The 24,993-nt window shown below is 41.8% G+C and overlaps 1 protein-coding gene across 1 annotated transcript; it reads right to left on the reverse strand.

Moving 5' to 3' along the window:
* Positions 1 to 285: 285 nt before the first annotated feature.
* Positions 286 to 23,443, reverse strand: LMOD2 (leiomodin 2). The gene is made up of 3 exons (XM_077473364.1): positions 23,036 to 23,443; positions 10,834 to 12,273; positions 286 to 639 (listed from the first exon to the last, which is right to left on the reverse strand). The coding sequence occupies exons 1-3, from the start codon at positions 23,303 to 23,305 to the stop codon at positions 613 to 615; spliced, it is 1,737 nt and encodes a 578-aa protein (XP_077329490.1). The 5' UTR covers positions 23,306 to 23,443; the 3' UTR covers positions 286 to 612.
* Between the last annotated feature and the right edge of the window lie 1,550 nt (positions 23,444 to 24,993).

A 24,993-nucleotide genomic window follows, 5' to 3' on the forward strand; every position in this document is an offset into this window, starting at 1 on the left:
TGGGATGTCTGGTTTAGTCATTTGTGAGTTGATGTTCTCCAATGCCCAGTATGCTATGAATAATTTCACCTGATTTAGTAAATTAGCATTTCAAAAGTTACCTTCCCTACTAAAACCTTACAATTGCTTCCTCTCATCTGCCACAGATGGGTGTCCTGCACCAGCAGGCCCCAGAAAGTGATGTGAGATAGAGGGGTACTGATGTCAATCAAGTCTTCTGTTGGCATATTGTTGCAAGTTCTCTACCGTTTGTAAGGCATTATTTTTACTGACATAACACTGATATTGAATTGTACAACTTTTATTGGAGTCATAAAAAATACAAACCAAAGAAACAAAACATTTCAGTGCAAAACACAAGGCTCATTGTGATCATCTTTAAATGTAGATAAATATACCTTTATACTATAGATAACAAAACCAAAAAAAAAATTAAAAAAGAAAATAAAAGTTAATCAGTATTTACATATAATTTATTTTTCCTTGCAGTTGCTTAGGGTTAAAATGTTTCAGCTTGTTGAGGAGTGTACTTTGCTTGCTTACACATGTTTAACAAATAGCAGATAATTCGGCAAAGCTTCTTGTGTTCAGCTTTTACAGCAAACAGGGACTTTACCGAAGTGTTCCAGGTATATCCACCTGTAAAATAAACAAGCACTTATTACACTGATTGCTAAAAAGCTATCTAGGATAGGTCTGCTGAGAAATACTCAATGGAAGGCCCCCCAAGGATAGCAGTTTTCCTGTCACACCTTTTCATATATAGGCCTCATGCACACAGGACGTTTAAAGAACGGCAGCGCTGCTCCCAGAAAAAAGCAGTGTTAAAAACATGCTGTTAGCTGCATTTTTGAATAGCATTTATGAGCGTATATGGGTGTTTTTCCGCATTTTTTTTCAGTAAAAACACTATCTATAATGTAAAAACGCCTAAAAAAACGCCAAACGTTTAGCCGCATTTAGCAGCAATTTTTTTGGCATGTTTTCACTTTTACAGCTCAACAGCCTCTGCTCCTGGATGCACAGGCTGTCGTTTTTTTCTACTGGCCTAGGCCTAATGTACACGGGATGCTCAGGCAACCTCTTCTGAACGTTTTTCTTGGCACCTTGAAACCGGCATTTGAAAATGCCAGTTAAGCCACGTTTAGTCACGTTTAGCTGCGTTTGCGTCTAGGAAAGTTTATTTAAGATAACGTCAGCAGATCCCAAAGCACAAAAAAACAGTATTTATTAACTATTTCAGCCATTCTATTTCAGCTTACAGAAATGCTAGTGGTGTATTGAATTGGATCAAAGGCTCATTAGGGATATATTGATTGGTCTATCAAGCATTGCAAGCAATTACAAGTTTTTAAAAAAACTTTTTTAGTGTTTTTTGTAATTTTTTTTATCATTTTTAAGTTTTGTAATGGGAAAAAAATAGGGCACCTTTAAAAAACGCTTCTAAACTAAAACACGCCTTAATCCCCATACACACTATCAGTTTTTCTGCTGAGTTTTTCCTTCAGATTTACCAAAACCATATAATATGAGGTCAAACCTTAGGAGTTTCAATTTGTATGCAATCAGGCAGGCCCTTGTACTACTTGGTTTTGGTAAACCTAAAGGTAAAACTCAGCAGAGAAACTGATAGTGTGTATGGGGCTTAAACGTGGTACCGGCGTTTAGGCGCGTTTTCGTTTACAAGCGTTTTTAAAGGTGCCCTATTTTTTTTCCAATTTAATATCTGGCTGTTTTCCTATTTTTTTTTATCATTTGTAAATTTTGAAAAAAAATAGGGCACCTTTAAAAATGCTTCCTCATCGAAAATACCGGTACCACGTCAGTCTGGCGTCTGAAACGTCAGAAAAGTCGGCGTCTGAACTAATTTTTTTGCCTTCAAAGAAAAGCCTCTAAATGCAACTGCCTAAAAATGGCAGTAAACGAGCCTGTGTACACATAAGCTAACATTGGGTGAGTTCGGGGGAAGCTGGAAAAAGCATCCAACTGCCTCTGAATGACGGTTAACCACTTTCAGACCGGACCATTTTGCTGGTAAATGACCAGAGGTCTTTTTACACTTTGGCACTGCGCTGCTTTAACTGGTAATTGCGCGGTCATGCAATGTTGTACCCAAACAAAATTTGCGTCCTTTTCTTCCCACAAATAGAGCTTTCTTTTGATGGTATTTGATTGCCTCTGCGATTTTTATTTTTTGCGATATAAACGTAAAAAGACCGCAAATTTTGAAAAAAAATGATATTTTCTACTTTTTGTTATTAGAAAAATCCAATAAACTCAATTTTAGTCATACATTTAGGCCAAAATGTATTCAGCCACATGTCTTTGGTAAAAAAAAAGTCAATAATTGTATATTTATTGGTTTGCGCAAAAGTTGTCACATCTACAAACTAAGGTACGTTTTCTGGAATTTACGCAGCTTTTAGTTTACGACTGCCTATCTCATTTCTTGAGGTGCTAAAATGACAGGGCAGTACAAAACCCCCCCAAATGACCCCATTTTGGAAAGTAGACCCCCTAAGGAAATTGATAAGAGGCATGTTGAGCCCATTGAATATTTTATTTTTTTGCCTCAAGCGATTGAATAATGACAAAAAAAAAATTTTTTTTTTTTTTTTACACAAAGTTGTCACTAAATGATATATTGCTCACACATGCTATGGGCGTATGTGAAATGACACCCCAAAATAAATTCTGCTGCTTCTCCTGAGTACGGGGATACCACATATGTGGGACTTTTTGGGAGCCTAGCCGCGTACAGGGCCCCGAAAACCAAGCACCGCCTTCAGGCTTTCTAAGGGCGTAAATTTTTGATTTCACGCCTCACTACCTATTACAGTTTTGAAGGCCATAAAATGCCAAGATGGCACAAAACCCCCACAAATGACCCCATTTTAGAAAGTAGACACCCCAAGCTATTTGCTGAGAGGCATGTTGAGTCCATGGAATATTTTATATTTTGCCACAAGTTGCGGGAAAATTACAAACTTTTTTTTTTTTTTTTTTTTTTTCACAAAGTTGTCACTAAATGATATATTGCTCATGCATGCCATGGGCATATGTGAAATGACACCCCAAAATAAATTCTGCTGCTTCTCCTGAGTACGGGGATACCACATATGTGGGACTTTTTGGGAGCCTAGCCGCGTACGGGGCCCCGAAAACCAAGCACCGCCTTCAGGCTTTCTAAGGGCGTAATTTTTTGAGTTCACTTCTCACTACCTATTACAGTTTTGAAGGCCATAAAATGCCAAGATGGCACAAAACCCCCACAAATGACCCCATTTTAGAAAGTAGACACCCCAAGCTATTTGCTGAGAGGCATGTTGAGTCCATGGAATATTTTATATTTTGCCACAAGTTGCGGGAAAATTACAAACTTTTTTTTTTTTTCACAAAGTTGTCACTAAATGATATATTGCTCACGCATGCCATGGGCATATGTGAAATGACACCCCAAAATAAATTCTGCTGCTTCTCCTGAGTACGGGGATACCACATATGTGGGACTTTTTGGGAGCCTAGCCGCGTACGGGGCCCCAAAAACCAAGCACCGCCTTCAGGCTTTCTAAGGGCGTTACAGTTTTGAAGGCCATAAAATGCCAAGATGGCACAAACCCCCCCCCCCCAAATGACCCCATTTTAGAAAGTAGACACCCCTAAATTTAGGGGTACACTAGTGAGACTAGGTAATAAATGGCGGGTGCCCTGAAACTATAAAAAAATAACTAACCAACCAGCGTCACCTGTAACAGTTATATGGTGATCACTGGTGAAAGGGTTAACTAGGGGGCAATCAGGGGGCTTTATGCGGTAGTATATGGGGGTCCCTGGCGCTATAAAAAGCTGCGGCGAACCTAAATACCTACCTGCCTAACTAGCGTCACCTGTGACACTAATACAGCGATCAGAAAAACGATCGCTTATTAGGCTGGGTTCACACTGGAGCGATGCGGGAACGCCACGAATGCGCGGCGGGTTCCCGCATCGCATGCCTCCCGGCGGCAGTTCACACTGCCCTATGCGAACTGCTGGGAGTGTCAGTGAAATGTTAATGACACCCCCAGATCAGTTCGCATATCGCAGTGCGATCTGCAAACTTGGATCGCATGGTGTGAACACCCATGCGATCCGATTCTGCTGCGGACCAAAAAAAGGGTCCCGTGCGAGTTTGCGGCGGGTGCGGCGGGTGCGACACGAATTCAGCCATACTATCTGTATAGCTGAACTCGAATCGCACAGAGATCGGATGTGATTTGCACTGCAGTGCGGTGCGAATCACATCCGTTCTCATAAACCGCTGCAATGTGAACCCAGCCTTAGTGACACTGGCGACGGGGGGTGATCACGGGGTTAAACCTTTATTGGGGGGGTTAGGGGGGTACCTTAGAACTAAAGGGGGCTAACCCTAACTGCCCTAACAGTTATTAGTCACAAATGACACCTGCCGGGTGATCAGGGGGTTAAACCTTTATTAGGTAATAAATGGCGGGTGCCCTGAAACTATAAAAAAATAACTAACCAACCAGCGTCACCTGTAACAGTTATATGGTGATCACTGGTGAAAGGGTTAACTAGGGGGCAATCAGGGGGCTTTATGCGGTAGTATATGGGGGTCCCTAGCGCTATAAAAAGCTGCGGCGAACCTAAATACCTACCTGCCTAACTAGCGTCACCTGTGACACTAATACGGCGATCAGAAAAATGATCGCTTATTAGGCTGGGTTCACACTGGAGCGATGCGGAAACGCCGCGAATCCGCGGCGGGTTCCCGCATCGCATGCCTCCCGGCGGCAGTTCACACTGCCCTATGCGAACTGCTGGGAGTGTCAGTGAAATGTTACTGACACCCCCAGATCAGTTCGCATATCGCAGTGCGATCTGCAAACTCGGATCGCATGGTGTGAACACCCATGCGATCCGATTCTGCTGCGGGCCAAAAAAAGGGTCCCGTGCGAATTTGCGGCGGGTGCGGCGGGTGTGGCGGGTGCGGCGGGTGCGGCGAATGGCTGAACTCGAATCGCACAGAGATCGGATGTGATTTGCACTGCAGTGCGGTGCGAATCACATTCGTTCTCATAAACCGCTGCAATGTGAACCCAGCCTTAGTGACACTGGCGACGGGGGGTGATCACGGGGTTAAACCTTTATTGGGGGGGTTAGGGGGGTACATTAGAACTAAAGGGGGCTAACCCTAACTGCCCTAACAGTTATTACAGTCACAAATGACACCAATGCAAAAAAAAAAAAAAAAAAAAAAAAATGACATTGGTGTCACTGTGACTGGGGGGGCAGGGGTAATTGGGGGGGTGATCGGGGGGTAAAGGGGGGGTGTGAGTGTGCCTGGCATGTTCTACTGTGTGTGGGATGTGTTGGTGCAACTCACTGATCCGCTCTCCTCCGTGTCGGAACGAAAAATACCGACACGGAGGAGAGAATACATCACTTCCTCTCCTGTGTTTACATTACAGGAGAGGAAGTGATGTCACCGGGGATTTCCATTCGTCGGGAGCGATCGCGAGGGGGTGGCCATGAATGAATGGCCGTCCCCTCGTCCGGGATCGCTCCCGAACGAAAACCGACCGCCGCAGGCACCGGGCGGGGGCCCGATCGGGCCCCCGACCCGCGGGAGGCAAATCACGTACATGTACGTGCTTATGCCTGCCCGTGCCATTCTGCCGACGTACATCGGCGTGAGGCGGTCGGCAAGTGGTTAACAAGCAGCAGTGTACATGAGGCCTAAACGCTTATGCTTCTGAAAGTTTATGTGTGCATGGACACATAGGCTAACATGGAGTGGCGTTCAGAGGGAGTTAAAAAAAAAACGCAGACGCCCCTAACAGCATCTGTAAAAAACGTCCTGTGTGCGTGAGCGCTATGATTAGAATACAGTTTTGCAGAAAAAAATATCCTGTAAGGTACATTTAAACTGTCTTATCTAAATGCATAGCATGTTTAATACCTTTAGAACAACTTTGAAAGCCATACTATTTTTGTTCCACTGTTCCCACTTTGTAGGAAAAATTATTTACATGTATGGCTACTGCCTGGAGCACATCTATGAATTTTTGAAAAGCTAGTAGAAGATGATGGCACCACCTGCATGCCAATGTGCTGTAAGATGCACACAGCTGCCAGACTACATTTCCCATGACCGCTAGCATGTATGGAAATAAGTACAGATTATGATTTTTGATATTATGCCCACACATACATTGCATTCCTAGGACAGGCAGACTGCCAGTAGTTGTCCATCCATTCACTCAGCAGATGCTTTCATAGTCACATAGATGAATGCCTTTCCTAAGATTCTTTCTAAAACCACATACATTTGCTATGACTAGTTTGCACAAATGGAAAAATGAAATGCAATCTATGATTGAAGTAAAAATACAAGGTGTCATTATGTCAATAGTTTCTTTCTTAAATTACATTAAATTGCATCTGTCATGAGAGAAATATGGGGGCTGCGGGCATAGCCTCCTGAAAATGTTAGTTGCCTTGCTGGTCTAATATTTCACATGTCGCTCGAGGTGAGATCATGCTCCGCATGCCACATTCACATCTCAGGTGCTGGCTCGGCTCGGCTCCACCAAAATAATCAATTGTACACAGGAATGCTTTAACCACTTGACCACTGGGCACTTAAATCCACTTCCTAACCAGACCAATTTTCAGCTTTCGGTGCTCTCACACTTTAAATGACAACGACTCAGTCATGCAAAACTGTACCCAAATTTTTGTCCTTTTTTTTCACAAAAATAGAGCTTCTTTTGGTGATATTTAATCACCGCTTGTTTTTTTATTTTTTGCGCTATTATTCAAAAAAGACTGAAAATTTGGTTAAAAAAAAATTCTTTGTTTCTTTTAAAATGTATTGCAGAGTATTGTCTGAGTATTGTCTGAGTATTGGCAGAGTATTGGCAGAGTATTGGCAGAGTATTGCAGAGTATTGCACAGTGTTGCAGAGTATTGGCAGAGTATTGCACAGTGTTGCAGAGTATGGGCAGAGTACTGCAGATTATTGTCACTTCGGTACAGTGAGAGGGGGAGAGATGGCAGCAGCGCTGTGGGCTGGTTGTGTAGTGCCCACAGCGCTGCTGCCATCTCTCCCCCTCTCACTGTACCGATCGGTACAGAGAGGGGAGGGAGGAACCGGCGTCATGACGTAACGCCGGTTTGTTTACAAGTGATCACTCCGTCATTTGGCGGAGCGTTCACATGGTAAACAGCCACTATCAGCGGCCGTTTATCTTGATCCATATTCTCGGGCGCGCACCCCAGGGGGTGTGTGGGAGCAAGATTCTGGGAGGACGTCCATGGACGTCCACCTAAAAAAACACAACCGCGCTGTAGCCGTCTTCCAGCTATGGCCGGTCGGCATGTGGTTAAACCAAGATGCAAAATAATTTTCCTTTATTACAATAGCCAGCAGGGGAAAGTTCTAATCTGACATATTTCACGCTAGGCACAGTCTTTTGTGTTTTTTAGTGAGAAATTGCTGTCCCTAGCGCAAACCACGTCAGACTAGAACTCATGACACTCATGTTGACTATTTAAAGCGGAGGTCCACCCTAAAGTGGACCTTCTGCTCATCGGAATCCTCCCCCCCTCCGGCGCCACAATTGGCACCTTTCAGGGGGGAGGGGGGTGCAGTTACCTGGATAATCCAGGTAACTGCACCCACTTCCCGGATAGCTCTCTCCGGAAAGGGGCGTAGATTACGCCCCTTTCCGCAAGTGCCCGTCCCTTTCCGCAAGTGCCCCGCTGCCTGCTGGGAAACACACAGATCCCAGAGGCAGCGGGGACCGTCCTTATTGCACAGCGCGACTCGCGCATGCACAGTAGGGAACTGGGAAATGAAGCCGAAAGGCTCCATTTCCTGATTCCCATACCCAAGATGGTGGCGGCAGGACCCGAGATACGATCTAGAGATCGGCTTCGGGTGGCGACATCGCGGGCGCGCTGGACAGGTAAGTGTCACTATTTTAAAAGTCAGCAGCTGCAGTATTTGTAGCTGCTGGCTTTTAAAAAAAAAAAAAAAACGCGGAGTCCCGGCGGACTCCCGCTTTAAATAAAGGAAGATTATTTTGCATCTGAGTGTGTAGCATTCCTGTTGCTGGTATACTTGCCTGGCTGGTCTGACTGACTTAAGTTAGGTCTAAAAGCTACATTACATTTAGTATGTTAAAGAGGAGCTTCAGTCTTTCAAAAAAATGTAGAGTCAGCAGCTACAAATACTGTAGCTGCTGACTTTTAATATAAGGATGCTTACCTGCCTGGATCCAGCAATGTCTTTACCCGAACTGATTCTTCCATCGGCTTTGGGTGCAGGCACTGGCATCTACACTAAGGAAAACTGACAGTAAAGCCTAGCAGCTTCAGATGGTTTCCAACTGCACATGCACAAGCTGTGCAGCACTATGTGATTGGTCCCGCAGTCTTGTCATGTGATTTGATGTGTCCCAGAAGGCTGCAGTAAAAGGAGGGGGGCAAACGTCTGCTCAGCTCGCTGCACCAATCTGACCAAAAGTGGGGGAGCAGGTACCTGTCAAAATCAGGTACTTGCCCCCCCAAAATAATGTGCCAAGTGTAAAGGGGAGGGGGAGCAAAACTTCCACTTTAGGGCACCATAAACGGCCATTTAAAAAACAAAATATAGAAGTCCTGCTGTTCTCCATTTTCAGACACTTCCTGTCTAAATGCGCTCGTTCCAGTGGCTTCTACATGTAGATAAAAACCGACCTCTTGATAGCGGTAACTGCAGAACATGCCTGCATAATAAGCTTTGCTTTACCAAAATTGGCACTACTAACCGTTGACACCACTAAGCAACTTATTCACTCCCTCGTTATCTCTTGCCTTGACTATTGTAACTTCCTCCTCATTGGCCTACCTCCCCGCAAGCTATCACCTCTTCAGTCTATCATGAATGCTACTGCCAGATTCATCCACCTTACCAACTGTTCAGTGTCTGCCACTCCTCTCTGTCAATCCCTCCACTGGCTTCCCATTGCCCAACAAATAAAATTCAAAACACTAACAATAACGTACAAAGTGGTTCACAATTTTGCCCCGAGCTACATCACCAATCTTATCTCCAAATATCACCCAAACTGTCCTCCCCGCTCCCTTGTCTCCTCCTCCCATGCTCGTCTCCAGGACTTCTCCAGAGTCTCCCCCATCCTCTGGAACCCACAACCCTAATCTGTCAGGTTATCTCCTACTCTGTCCACTTTTAGGCGATCCCTGACAACTCATCTCTTCAGGGAAGCCTGTCCTGACTTCAGCTAACAACCAAATCTTCTATTCACCTCATCAGTTCATCCCTTGCAGTCCCTACCTTTTGTTTCACCAACCTCTACCTATTAGATTGTAAACTCGCAGGAGCAGTACTGCTCTAACCCTCTTGTTTTGAATTGTACTGTTGGTGTAGTGTCTCCCTTTACATTGTGTAGCGTTGCACAAACTGTTGACGTTATATAAATCCTGAATAATAATAATAATAATGGCCTACTAGAGGATAGTAAACAAAGTTACAGCTTACAACACAGAAAAAAGACGATTTGGTGTTGCAGAATGTCTTTATGTTTACTCCAAAGAAGAATAGCCAGCAGAAGCACTCATGTGCTGACATTATAAAGGCACTTGCATGCCAGGTGGGCATATTCAGATGAGCATGCAATGAAACACCCTAACACATCAGACTATTTCAACTCACAACTGCCCACACAAATGATCTTCAACTATCCTGTTTCCTATGAATGTTTGATCTGGTTACCTGACCCAGGCTGCCCTGATCTGACCGTGATGTTACTCCTGGTTCTGAACTGGCAGTTCCTCTATGCACCTGGTTACATTCTTCTTGCTGTCTTGGCTTCAAACAAATCTTCTTAACCTGTCTTTCATCTCTGCTATTACAGTTTACATTATGCTGACTATGTAATGGCTCATGCAACATTCCCTGGAGCCAACCTCAACCTAATTCTAGCCATTATTACAGTCACCTACCTGGTACCATACCTACATTTTTTCTCCCCCTCTATTTCCTGTATCAGTAATCACATTGCTACTTCTTAGGTTAGGTTCACATATGTGCATATGCATGTACACATGATGGGTACAGCAGCCCATTCATTTGAATAGGCTGCTGTACCCATGAGAATTGCAGGGGAAGAAGTTCCTGACCTGTTTTTAAGAACCCACCGCACGGAACTGCATGGTGCCAAAAGGTGCGTGGGTGCCAATGCATGGGGGTCCCACTAAGAATTAATGGCACCTCTGCGCATCTGCTAAAAAGCAATATGCCTCTGTTTGGGTCAGGAACACGTGCAATTATGCACATATGTGAACCTAGCATAAGACAAGTTTAGATCTGAGTGGTGATTGAATGTAACTTGTAATCTTACAAACAGCATAATGATCTTCATCAAACAACTGTAAAATTATAAAGTCAAAGTACTAACTTTGTAAGTAAATTGCATCTCTGCTTTATATTTAAACGCAATTAAATATGTGCATTGCTTTAGCTATACTGAGTTGACTTAATTAATTGGCAATCATAACTACAGTATATAAGTATTTGCTTTGGCTTTATTGATTTTTGAGAGTTACATTGATGATCATTACATCATTGTTAGTGTAATCCTATATATACTTATTTAATAAGGCATTATGCATGAGACCACATATTTTAACAATTCTGGATCATTCTGCAAAAACTGTTCAGTATGGCTAGAAATTTCAAAGTCAGAAAAGCAGTTAACAGGAAAAAAAACTGCATGTACTGGCACATATACTGTAAAACCTATTTGGAAATATTATTAAACATACCTTCCTCAACTGTCTTATATTGCTTCCTCGGATAGCTTCCATAAGGTCATCATGTGCCGATTTTTGGGGTGTAGATGGTCTAGAACCCTCTTCCACTTTCTTTTCTGAAATTGATCTTAGAGAATTTTTTATTTCTTTTAGTATATTGTTTTGTTCTTTTTTACTCTTTTTTCCCTTTGTTTTTATCTGTCCATTTTGAATTTTCTTTGCTGATCTTTCATGCTGCTTAATGACTTCAGCAATATTCCTTGTGGGAGCCTTTTTTTCCTGAACAACTTGCAATAATGGAGGGGCAGGTGGAGGAGGTGGAGGAGGTGGTGGGGGTGGTGGGGGAGGTGGAGGAGGGGCTAAAGTTATGGTAGCCTGAACTTTTCTAGTTGCTTTTGGTGATGACCATGGTGAACTCTTGGGAGAAGGACAAGGGGAAGCCCCTGGAGTTCCTCTCTGCCATGTCTTGGTCCTTAAGTTAGATGAAGGATCATAACCAGATTCCTTTTGTTCCTGCATTCTTTTCTGTCTCTGTTTGTCCATGTTTCTAGTAAGTATGCTTGTCATAGACATACGTGGTCCTGGAAGCTCAAAGTGATAACCTAGTTTGACAACACTTGTATTATCTTTTAGTAATTTCACTATTTCCATTTCCACTTGACTTCCCATGATGTGCCTTTGATTGTGAAATCTCAGTTCTGTCAAGATATTGTTGGAATACTGAAGAGCTCTCATAATGGCCAATATTCCTTTCCCTGTGATAAAGTTTGATTCTATGTTTAAACACGTGATACTTCTATTAACCCTCAACATGTTAGCGATAGCTAATGCCACATTGTCATCAGCATGAGTGTTTGCTAAACTAAATATTTTAACACTGGTATTATTTTTCAGAGCTTCTGAAAATGCAATTAAAGTATCAGCTGTCGTATTCTCAATGTTATTGAGGTTTATTTCAGTAGTGTCGGGATCATTGATTTTAATATTTTCAAGTGCTTCCTCAATAACGGTTGGGTTTGAGAGGACAGGGCCAGGCAATGCTTTACTGTTACCAGTATGTTCTGTGTGTCTGCTGTATTTTTCACCACTTCCACTGAATCCATTGCAAGTTGGTTTATCCAAAGAAACTCCATTGCATTTTATAGCAGGTGTTTTTATAGGAATTTTTATGGCTTGCTGCTGTTCAATTTTGCTACACACCACCTCTTCTTTAACATCCCTGTCACTCTCTTCAAGGTCACTTTCATCTTCTTCTTTTTTGTCCTTTTTTTCTTTTTCTTCTTCTTCTTCCTCTTCTTCTTCTTCTTCTTCTTCTTCTTCTTCTTCTTCTTCTTCTTCTCTATCTACTTCCTCATCCTCATCTTCTTCTGTATAAACCTCCTCTGATACTTCACTGTTGCTTCCTGTAAAGTCATCTTCTTCGATTTCATCATCTTCCTCCTCCTTAGGATTCTGTAAAAACAAATATAATTTAGTTAAATGGTTTTAGTTTTCATGATCTGACAAAGTAAGAAAATCTAATGATAGTTAAATGATCTATCCATCCATTTTTTTCTAGAAACACAAGTATGTATATTTTTCTACATTTATATATTGGCTTTGTACATATTTTCTTAGTTTGCTTTATATGGTCAATAATAAAACATATTGAAACCAGTTTTTCTTTTTTTTTTTCTGTTAGGTAAATCTGCAATAATGCATGGGAATATTATATAGCCTTCTATCCAACCATTGCATAAAGCTCAATCTACACTATATTACCAAATATATTGGGATGCCTGCCGTTACACGTGCATACATTTTAATGGCATCCCAGTCATAGTCCATAGGGTTCAATATTGAGTTGGCCCACCCTTTGAAGCAATAACAGCTTCAACTCTTCTGGGAAGGCTGTCCACAAGGTTTAGGAGTGTGTCTATAGGAATGCTTGACCATTCTTGCAGAAGTGCATTTGTGAGGTCAGGCACTGATGTTGAAGAGAAGGCCCGCCTCACAGTCTCTGCTCTAATTCATCCCAAAGGTGTTCTATTGGGATGAGGTCAGAACTCTGTGCAGGCCAGTCAAGTTCCTCCACCCCAAACTCACTCATCCATGTCTTTGTGTATTCATGTCTGGTGCATAGTCATGTTGGAACAGGAAGGGGCCATCCCCAAACTGTTCCCACAAAGTTAGGAGCATGAAATTGTCCTTAGTGGTCTTAGGAATCTGATTATGGAACCCATACTGCTCTGGAAACTTTGGAACTTATTAAATGTGCATTATTGTATATAGGTATAAAAATATATAGGACAACAGTTTAAAAATGTAAAAAGCCAAAAAATAAAAATAAAATGAAACCACAAAAACAAATATAATTAAATTAAATGATTTTAGTTTTCACGATCTGTCAAGGGTAAGGAAATCCCATTGTAGTTAAATGTTTTATCCATCCACACTTTACTTATTTATTTATTTACTTAATTAAATAATGTATCCACAAACAAAGGAATAACCCAGTTGTATAATAAATTATTTTTTAATTTGTAGAAACACAAGTATGACATTTCTATTAGGCAAAGGGAGCCACAAAACATACTTTTCTACTGTCTGTTTTTTTAAATAACTCATACTACGTTGAAAATCTTGTCACTTATTAAATGTGCATTATTGTATATATGTAGAAAAAGCTGTAGAACAACAGTTTAAAAATGTATAAAGTCAATGAATAAAAATAAAATTAATCAAAAACCATTATATTTTTATTTACGTTACAACCAGCTCCTGAATACATGTTTTTGAAATGCAAATTCTGTAGTATTTGTAATATTTTGCTGCTGTATCCAGCCAAAAAAGAAAACCTGGCTTAGTCTCTACTATATTGTATCCACTCAATATGTAATATGAAAATGTTGTTAAAACATGTTTGGAATATCCAGTGAAACCACACAATAATGACAAAATTTTTACTGTGCCTTGCAAAAGTATTCACCCCTTGTCATTTCTTTCGTGTTTTGTTGCCTCGCAACCTGGAATTAACATGGGTTGTTTGAAGATTTGCATCATTTAATTTACAGAACATGTCCACAACTTTGAAGATTTTTTTTTTTTATTGTGACGCAAACAAATAGTACAAAATAACAGAAAAAGCCAATGTGCATAATTATTCACCCCCCTAAAGTCAATACTTTACAGAGCCACCTTTTGCAGCTATCACAGCTCCAAGTCGCTTTGGATAAGTCTCTATGAGCTTGCCACATCTTACCACTGGGATTTTTGCCCATTCCTCCTTGCAAAACTGCTCCAGCTCCTTCAAGTTGGATGGTTTGCGCCTGTGAACAGCAATCTTTAAGTTTGGCCACAGATTTTCTATTGGATTGAGGTCTGGGCTTTGACTAGGCCATTCCAACACATTTACATGTTTCCCCTTAAACCACTCAAGTGTTGTTTTAGCAGTGTGTTTGGAGTCATTGTCCTGCTGGAAGGTGAACCTCCATCCTAGCCTCAAATCACACACTGAGTGGTACAGGTTTTGCTCAAGAATATCTCTATATTTAGCACCATCCATCTTTCCCTCAACTCTGAGTTGTTGCAGCCTCTGGGGCCTTTCAAAAAGGTGTGTATATATAATGACAGATCATGTGACACTTAGATTGCACACAGGTGGACATCATTTCACTAATTATGTGACTTCTGAAGGTAATTGGTTGCACCAGAGCTTTTTATGGGCTTCGTAACAAAGGGGGTGAATACATACACACCAATTATCAGTTTTTTATTTCTGAAAAATATTTTTATTTTTCAAATTTTACTTCACCAACTTAGAATATTGTGTTCTGATCCATCACATATAATTCACGTTAAAAACCATTGAACTAAAGGCTAACAAATTTATTAAAGCCATAAAAAAAAAAAAAAAAAAAACATATGGAAAACAATAAAAACACACATATTGGCCAATGGATACAAGCAACTGGGTAAGCTACTGGGTAAGGCTTATGCTTTCTAGATCAGTGTTTCTCAACTCCAGTCCTCAAGGTGCCCCAACAGGTCATGTTTTCAAGTTTTCCATTATTTTGCACATGCGATTTGATCAGTTTCACTGCCTTAGTAATTACCACAGCCGTTTCATCTGAGGGAAATCCTGAAAACATGACCTGTTGGGGCACCTTGAGGACTGGAGTTGAGAAACACTGCTCTAGATGTTGAGTGTTACGATATATCATGACAGGAACCCATTGTGTCCAATACTAAAGAAAGCCTTTAAGAATATAATACTGTATATTCTGGGTCCCAATGTCCATTGGATCATATGGAAATGATTAAATCCCCCTATAACAGCATAAATATCCAAAATTCAGTAGGTGTTGCAAATTAACCAAGGGATTGGTGCAAAAGATCCATTTAAAAGTCCATGCATTATGGGAACAAGACTGGCTTCAGTAAGAATTAATGAGATGCATGTAAAACCGGTATTGTTAACAATAACTTTTTTCAGGTGCCCACCAGGACTGATTACCACCACCTCAAACCAAAGATTATGTAACACCAGTACAGGGAATAATGTTGTAAATTGGGTGTTCACCGAAAGGCTGGTAAATCCAACGACAGGAAATGGTAATATTAGCATTGTCCATGCATAACATCAACTCCACCCAAACATAAAAGGAGAGGTAAATGACAATGCCCCATTCAGATGGAGTAAGGGATGAATTTCAATGTAGGAGATGCAGGACAAAATATCTTCCTTATTCCTTATTTCAGGCATGCCTTCGGTCAACTGCTTGATCAGCATACTCCAGCCAAGGCCCCTTTAAGAGGGGCAGCATAATTAGACTAAACACTCATGCCAGTACTCATAAATGAGTGGTATGTCTCAGATGCAGCCCACTTGACCAGCACAACCGGACAGGTTTTTCTCTGTACCTGGCCTCTGCTCTCAATCGGTGTCCAGCCAAGACTGGGCCTGGTATGTATCATTTGTATCATCCTGATATGTAACATTTCATCTGTTATGGATACTGGTATGGGTGGTGGACACATTGAGTTCTGTCATGATATATTGTAACACCAAACCTCTAGAGAGCAGAAGCATCGTTCTCTTGCCTTTATCAACTGGCCAATATGTGTGTTTTTATGGTTTTACATACTGTATGTTTCTTCTGATTTCTTTATGGCTTTGAATAAAGGTGTTATATCATTTTGTAATTATTATATGGTGTGAATGGATTGTTCTTGAACATGTTTTACCATTCCTGAAAGTTTTACCCCCTTCTGACCAGGCCATTTTTTGCTATTCGGCACTGCACTACTTTAACTGGTAATTGCGCAGTCATTCAATGCTGTACCCAAGTAAAATTTATATAATTTATTTAACACAAACAGAGCTTTCTTTTGGTGGTATTTGATCACCAATGGGCATGCGTGCTCCTTAAAATGGGAGTCAGGCAGCAATATACCATCACTTTGGCTACACTGGCTGCCTGTATGTAGTATATTCCGGTTTAGCAGTCCTTAGGTGGTTAAACAATTGTTTTAATATTACATATTGAGCAGATACAGTGAAGTAAATTCCATACTAGGTTTTGATTGGTTGGATATTGCATGTTTATGGATAATACCGACGACTACTATTTTCTAATCTATTAATATAAAGTTATGTGTTAATAGGGACTTGGAGGACTTGTAGTTTCAAAATATTTGAATGTTTTTTTTATTGCTGCATGTGGAAACAGTAATGCCCATTTGGAAGTGCTAGTAAAAAAATAATATAACATTACTAAAAATGTACAGATCTAAGAGCAATCAGGTTGTCTTTAGTGCAGATTTACTAATTTTGGACATTATTTGCGCTTTTTTCACTCACAAAGCACTACTTTTTTTATTACACATTAAAGCCTATAAACCCATACTTTTATCAAACTATCTTAAACTACATTTTTTAGATGATTTTGTTACAATTTTTAATGCATAATGTGAACATAGTTTTGAATACTTGGCTACTGAATGAATCTGAAAACAATTTGTCAAGGACACTGTAGACTTGATGACTAATGCAGCAAGCAGCAAACAACATATTATCATACCCCCAAGCCTGAACTGAGATTAAATGGTGGTTATATTTAGAAGCAATATAATAAGCGCTGATAACTACCATGTTTGGAAAACAATCAAATACTAGAGACAAGTGCAGGGCTTTGTTTGAGCACAAGGAATCCACGTAGGTCAACTGTGGACTTTCTGTACAAAAAAAAAGTTTCCACTTATCAGATGTTTTAAAACAGCTGACATACATATTTTAATTGGGATACCGCTAACAATTTTATTTAACCACTTGACCACTGGGCACTTAAGCCCCCTTCCTAACCAGATCAATTTTCAGCTTTCGGTGCTCTCACATTTTGAATGACAATTACTCAGTCATGCAACACTGTACCTATATGAAATGTTTGTACTTTTTTCACACAAATAGAGCTTTCTTTTGGTGTTTTTTAATCACCGCTGTTTTTTTTTTATTTTTTGCACTATAAAAGAAAAAGGACAGAAAATTCTGTAAAAAAAATTCATTTTTCTTTGTTTCTGTTATACAATTTTGTAAATTATTAATTTTTCTTCATAGATTTTGGCCAAAATTTATACTGCTACATATCTTTGGTAAAAAAATAACCCAAATCAATGTATATTATTTGGTCTTTAGTTAGAGAGTCCACAAGCTATGGTGCCAATATCTGAAAATTGATCACACCTGATGTACTAACGGCCTATCTCATTTCTTGAGACCCTAGCAAGCCAGGAAAGTACAAATGCCACCCAAATGACCCCTTTTTGGAAAGTAGACATTCAAAGGTATTTAGAAAGAGGCATGGTGAGTTTTTTTAAGTTGTCATTTTTTCCCACAATTTTTTGCAAAATCAAGATTTTTTAAAATATTTTTTCTATTTTTTTCACAAAATTGTTATATTAGCAGGTTATTTCTCACACACAGGATATGCATACCACAAATTACACCCCAAAACACATTCTACTACTCCTCGTGAGTATGGTGATACCACATATGTGAGACTTTTACACAGCTTGGTCACATACAGAGGCCCAACATGCAGGGAGCACCGTCAGGCGTTCTTGGAACATAAATTGCACATATAATTTCTTGACTACCTCTTACATTTTTGAAGGCCCTGGAGCACCAGGACAATGGAAATGCCCCAAAAATTACCCCATTTTGGAAACAAAACAACCCAACATATAATCTATGAGGCATAATTCGTTTTTTGAACATGTCATTTTTTTCTACAAGTTTCTGGAAAATGTGTAAAGAAAATGAAAAAGCATTTTTTTTACACATACACAAAATTGTACATTTATACAATATTTCTAAAACATAGCATGTACATACCAAACATTACATCCCAAAATAGATTCTCATACTCCTCCTGAGTACAGTGATACCACATGTGTGAGACTTTTACACAGCCTGTCCACATAGAGAGGCCCAACATGCAGGGAGCGCCATCAGGTGTTTTAGGGGCATAAATGTCAAATCTAATTTGACTACCTATTACACTTTTGTGAGGCACTCTAGTGGCATGGATGTGGCATGGATGAGAACTGATGTGACATGGATGAGCATTAATGGGGATGGATGAGCCGTGGATGGGGATGGCTGAGTATGGATGGGATGACTGAGCATAAATGAGTATGGCTAGGTACAGCCGGGTATGGCTGGGTACAGCTGAGTACAGCTGGGTACGGATGGTATGGCTGAGTATGGCTGAGTATGGCTGGGTATGGCTGAGTATGGATGGGGGTGGATGGGATGGATGAGCATGGATGAGTATTGCTGATTAGGGATGGATGGCTGAGCATGGATTAGTATTGCTGAGTATGGATAGCTGGCTGAGTATGGATGGCTGGCTGAGTAGGGATGGCTGGCTGAGCATGGATGGATGGCTGGCTGAGTATGGATGAATGGATGGATGACTGGTTGAGTTTGGATGGATAGATGGCTGGCTGAGCATGAATGGATGGATGGATGGCTGGCTGAGCATGGATGGCTGGCTAAGCATGGAGCCTCTTTTGCCAGCACTCGACTTCATCCCCATCAGCAGAGTAGCGCAGGGAAGTGTCACAGTGAGACAAAAATGCATTCCAATTACAGAATTCCCTGCGCCGCACCTGCACTGAGGGGGAGATACTGTGCGCCCACACATTGTAAAAGATGGGAAACATTGATTGGTTCTCTAACTTTGCTGTAGCTGCGATCGTCAGCTTTTGTGATGGGGAAGAGATTTGGTGCAATTCTTCTAGGGGGGCTGTCCCTGTTTGCAGGAGGACTGTCATTGCTAAAGCCAATCACAGTCCTGCTAACCCAACCCAACATCTGGAGGAAGATGACTCGCTTGGTTGCTACTATGAATCTCAGAAAAAAGAGATTTCAGTATGATTGAGAAAATCACAATCAGATGACAGTTTGTGGAATTACTGTTGAGCTTCTGGGAACTTTGTTTAAATTATTCCTGAACCTTTGCGTCACTTACTACTGAATCCCGGCACTCTGTGTCCCTTTAAGCCACAGCCAGTATTCAGCGCAATGAAAATCACACCCAAACATTTTTTACAGCTGCGGGTGCCCAATTTATGATCCTGCACACAGGCCCACTTTTTTCAGAAAATGCCCCTGACTTGAGCTCATCATTACGCATCCATTCCAGATTCCCCCTCACACACCTGTATATATGTCAGCCCCCCCACACATCTGTATTTATATGTCAGCCCCCTCCCCCCACACACACACCTGTATATATGTCAGCCCCTCACATACACAAACCTGTATATATGGCAGCCCCTTACATGCACAAACCTGTAAACACACAAGGCTCTGGCCCCTCACTGTACACAAACAGCCCCCCTCCCTTACCCTCACAGTCCCTACTTGTAAAGAAGGTGTTCCTACCTAGTCCCAGCCTGTTTTCACAAAGCTGACATGTTGCTGAGAAACAAAGTACAAATCACACAAGGGGTGCACATACACATAGTAGCCAGAGGTGGCAGTAAAGAGCTTGATGTCCGAGCTCAGTGACACGAGAACAGCAGAAACTGTGAGCTTGTTTCTGTAATGCACAGCTACCCTTCACCCGTCCTGCCTTCTTCTGGCCCGGGTGGGCCCCTCAGGCCCCGGGGCCCCTTACAGTTGTGACGGCTGTACTCCCCTAATGGCGGCCCTGCATCCCATACATCCCATACATCACATACTTCACATACATCACATACAAGCACCTCGGCTGGATGCGATAGGTAGAGCAACATGATGAGTGTGCCAGGACAGGTAGATGTGTCTCATCTCTGCTTCCTTCCAACACTCTGCATATCACACATCTCATGGATGAGCAGGAGGGTACAGCAGTGGGGAAAATGAACAGGAGGGTACAGCAGTGGGGCAGATGTGCAGGGAGGTGCAGTGGTGGAAGAGATGATAAGGGGGTTCAGCAGTGGGACAGAAGGGCAGAAGGGGTTCAGTGTTGGGCCAAATGAACTGGGGGGTTTAGTGTTGGGGACAATGAGAAGGGGGTTCAGTGGTGGGACAGAAAATCAGGGAGGTAGAGCAGTGGGGCGGATGTGAAAGGGGGTGTATTGGTGCTACAGATGAGCAGTGGTTTACAGTGGTGGGGCAGGATAGCAAGGGGAACAGAGGTGGGGCAGTTGAGAAAGCGGGTTACAGTGGGGGGGGGGGGGGCAGATGAGCAGATGGGTTCAGTGTTAGGACATATGAGAAAGTGATTCAGTAGTGAGACAAAAGAGCATGGGGATACAGCGGTGGAGCAGATGTGCAGGAAGGTACAGTGGTGGGGCAGATGAGAAAAGGGTGTACATTGATGGGGCAGGTGAGAAGGGGGGTTACAGTGGTGGGACAGAAGAGCAAGGGGGTACAGTGATGGGGCAAATTTGCAGGTGGGAGAGATGAGAAGGGGGTGTGCAGGGGTGGGACAGAAATGCAGTGGGATAGAGTGATGGGAAAGATGAGAGTGGGGGGTTCAGTGTTGGTGCAGAGGAGAAAGGAGGTACATTAGTGGGACAGATGAGCAGGGGGTTGCAGCGGTAGGGCAGAGGGGTAGGGGGGTACAGAGGTGGGGCAGGGCAGAAGATCAGGGGGTACAGTGGTGGGAGAGATGTGCAGGAGGTACAGTGGTGGGGCAGATGAGCAGATACGTTTATTGTTAGGACAGATGAGAAGATGGTTCTGTGTTGAAACAGAAGAGCATTGGAGTACGGTGGTGGAGCAGATGTGCAGGGAGGTACATTGGTGAGGCAGATGAGAAAGGGGGAACATTGGTGTGGCAGATGATAAAGGGGGAACAGTGGTTGGGCAGATGAGAAAGGGAGAACATTGGTGGGGCAGATAAGAAAGGGAGAACATTGGTGGGGAAGATGAGTAGGGGGTTACAGTGGTGGGACAGAAGAGCAGGGTGGTACAGTGGTGGGACAGATGAGTAGGGGTTACAGTGGTGGGGGAGATGTGCAGGGGTTACAGTGGTGGGGCAGATGTGCAGGGTGTTACAGTGGTGGGGCAGATTAGAAAGGTGGTACATTAGTGGGGCAGATGAGAAAGGGGGTACATTGGTGGGGCAGATGAGAAAGGCAGTACATTGGTGGGCCAAATGAGAAAGGGGGTACATTGGTCGGTACATTGGTCGGGCATATGAGCAGGGTGGTACAGTAGTGGGGCAGATGTATAGGGGGTTACAGTGGTGGGAAAGATGATCAGGGGGGTTCAGTGTTGGGGCAGAAGAGAAAGGAGGTACATTGGTGGGACAGATGAGTAGGGGTTTACAGTGGTGGGACAGAGGAGCAGGGGGTACAGAGGTGGGGCAGAGCAGAAGAGCATGGGGGTATGGCGGTGGAGCAGATGTGCAGGGAGGTACAGTGGTGGGGCAGATGAGAAAGATGGTACATTGGTGGGGCAGATGAGAAAGGGGGTACATTGGTGGTGCAGATGAAAAAGGGGGTACATTGGTGGGGCAGATGAGCAGGGTGGCACAGTGGTGGGGTAGATGTACAGGGGGTTACATTGGTGGGGCAGATGATGAGAAAGTTACAGTGGTGGGGCAAATGTACAGGGGGTTACAGTGGTGGGGCAGATATACAGGGTAGCACAGTGGTGGGGCAGATGTGCAGGGGGTTACAGTGGTGAAACAGATTTACAGGGGGGACAGTGATCTGAGGTGTGGCGATGCATGAATTAGAGCTGATCTGAGGTGTGAGAGTGCAGGATGTTAATTTCTCACCACTTAAGTAGTTTACAGCATTTACTTTCTAAAAAAAATCATTTTCGTGATTGAGAGTGTGAAGTTGACATTTTTTCGTTATAAAATCGGCACGCTCAATTTCTTTGAAAACATTTTTCGGCACACTGTGCTCAAAGGGTTGCCTACCCCTGGATTAGATCATAGAGTCAGATTATCAAGTATCAAACAAAATTGTTTCTAAAGCTGCGAGGGCTATAAAAATGCAAATTAGCTGACCTGCCTTTTTGCACCTATGCCCTGTATATTTTTTTCAAAATGTTTTCCCGAAGCGCATATTTTTAATGCAAACCTGAATACAAAGGTAAGTGTTTATCAAAACTGGAACAACCAGAATCTGGAGCAGCTCTGCATTGCAACCAATCAGCTTCTATTTTTTATTTTCAAAACTTTACAAGCTAAAGGTAGAAGCTAACACCCCCCACCCACCAAACTGGGTTAATAGTAAAAACTAGACATAATACACAAAATATAAAGCAAGTACTGGTCAATACCTCTACCCTCCATATTTTTCTTTTTTTTTTCTTTTTGAAGTACATATTCATAACACAGAATTCAATACTTAAATATTTTGTGAGGTTAATAGTAAAACTAAATGTATTTTGTAATATATCAAAAATGCATTTATGGTAAGTAGGACAAAGAGCTAGGAATACTTTTCATACACTTCTTTCTTATTTATGTGAATTGTATTGCCGCCATGCTCTAACGGAGTAAATGTGAAATCTTGATTGGCAGTTATAGCTATTTGCCCATGACTGATGCTCTTTATATTCTTTCTAAAATAAGCCTATGAGTTATAAACACTCTCGTATCCCTTTTTTAATAACAGACAAATAAATAATAGATGTTTATAGTACTATTTGCTACATAAAAGATGAAAACATGCATACATTCAACTTTTTAACTGGCACAATAAAATGGGAATGGAAACTTACCTGAGCACATGCGCCAATTTCTTTTTCTAGTAGCTTTTTCGTTTCCTTTTCCCAATAAGCCATTAGGGCTTCTCTGCTGAAGTTTACTGTTGGAGACTTTTCCGTTAAACTTTTTTGCCTCATTCCAACAGGAAGGTTTTGATTTGGTTCGATATCATCCAATTCCCTTTCCAGCTCCTGAAGCTCCTCTGGTGAGAGAGAAGCCAGCAGCTCATCTTCATCAATATCTTCATATTTACTGATCTCTCGCCTGTATCCAAAGGTAGACATGGTCCCCTCAGGAGCTTTAGTGTTCTAAAGCCAATCAACTTTAGTATGTAGATACAGAAAACAAATGGAGAATGAGCAGATAGCTTTCCTGTATCTGCTGTACCTTGTGTGAGCTGCAACTGACACTTTAGATGAGAAGAGGCACAGCCTTTTAAGAAAGGCTAAATGGGTGTTCCCATTGTACAAAGGGGGATGAAAGCATACTCTATTTCAGCCTCCGATGTCAGCTGGATGCAGAGACAGACGCAAAGTGACATCACAAGTGAGATGGCTTTCAGACTCAGGGATTAATTGCACACTAGATCTTTCCAAAAAGAGTTCACACTGATGACCTAAGGATTTCCACACAATGGCACAATTAATTAGTGAATTTGGTTCAATACCTTGTTTCTCGAGAAATGCACTCATAGGTGGTTATATAATACTCATTCTAACTCATTCTAACTCATTCTATCAGTGTTACTCTATTCGTATTACTAAGAAACAAGAATATTGAATTTCCATGGGAGCTCCCTTCTTACAAATGGTTTACTAGTGCCGCATATGTTCATTGAGATTTCCACTGCACACACTAGATATTGAGGTTGATGTATCTTAAACTAGAAGTTAAACTAAATGTCTTGTTTTCATTTATTAACTTGGTTTACTACCATTCAAGAGCATGCTTTATAATTTATATAGGACTTAGGATTTAAAGTGATCTGTCAGTAGTTAAAAAAAATTGTAGAAAAGGATAGCCTGAAATAATATAATTACTCCCTTTCTGTTCCATCAGTTCCTATTGTAAAGCTACGATAGCTGAAAAAGCTTTAGCATCTCATTTCTGTGAATGTCTGATGCCTGGTACCCCTCTGCATGGTATGGTTCTATCGCCCATCCCCTACATCACTATAGGACAAAGTAGTGATGTTGGGGTCAACCGATGGAACCAAAGCACGCAGAGGGTAACCAGGCATCTGATACACCCGGAAGTTTGTTGGATGCAGTCGATTTTCAATGACCGGAGGTCTTTAAGTTCGCAAAGAATGAGTGTCCAGACTGCAAGTCAGGCAAGTATTAAGCATTTTTTTGTACATGCTTGCCTTTTTTTTTTTTTACAACTTTTACACATTGTTTAACCAAATACACTGATGTCACTTACATTTTGTCTGTGATAGAGACACTACACTAAATGTTGTTCTGCCTGCTCTATGGCTGCCTGCTTTGAGTTTTAAATCTATTGCATTTCTAGTTGGTCTTGTAGTTCTCTGAGGCTTGTGCATTAAACATGGTAGTTAAAATGGTTGTAAACCCGAAACCCCCCCCCCCCCCCCCAAAACAAACAAACCCTGTAAGACAAAGGCATGATGAGCTAGTATGCATCGACAGTGCTCTGTGTGTACTGGATGGGGAGTGAGAAGAATCTAGCTGTATGCAACTGACCTATCTATATGCGATCTAACTGCAGGATATGTGTGAGTGCAATCACCCAAACCCTTAACCCTTCATTTGTTTTTAGTTTTATCATTTGCGCAATGATTTTGTCCTATTTCTTTCGAGAATTGCGGCATATTATCGAGGCTTGAAACCGTCCAGCACATGTGAATATCAGCAGGGACTCTGATGTGACCATCCGGGTATTGTACCTTGGATTATAATTAATCAAGGGAGGTGTCTGTTTTTTTTTGTTTTACCACAGCATTCATTTA

The sequence above is a fragment of the Lithobates pipiens genome, unplaced genomic scaffold (assembly GCF_037356315.1).
Source record: "Lithobates pipiens isolate NorthernLeopardFrog02 unplaced genomic scaffold, aLitPip1_a1.2 Scaffold_8, whole genome shotgun sequence".
NCBI classification, from domain to species: Eukaryota; Metazoa; Chordata; class Amphibia; order Anura; family Ranidae; genus Lithobates; species Lithobates pipiens.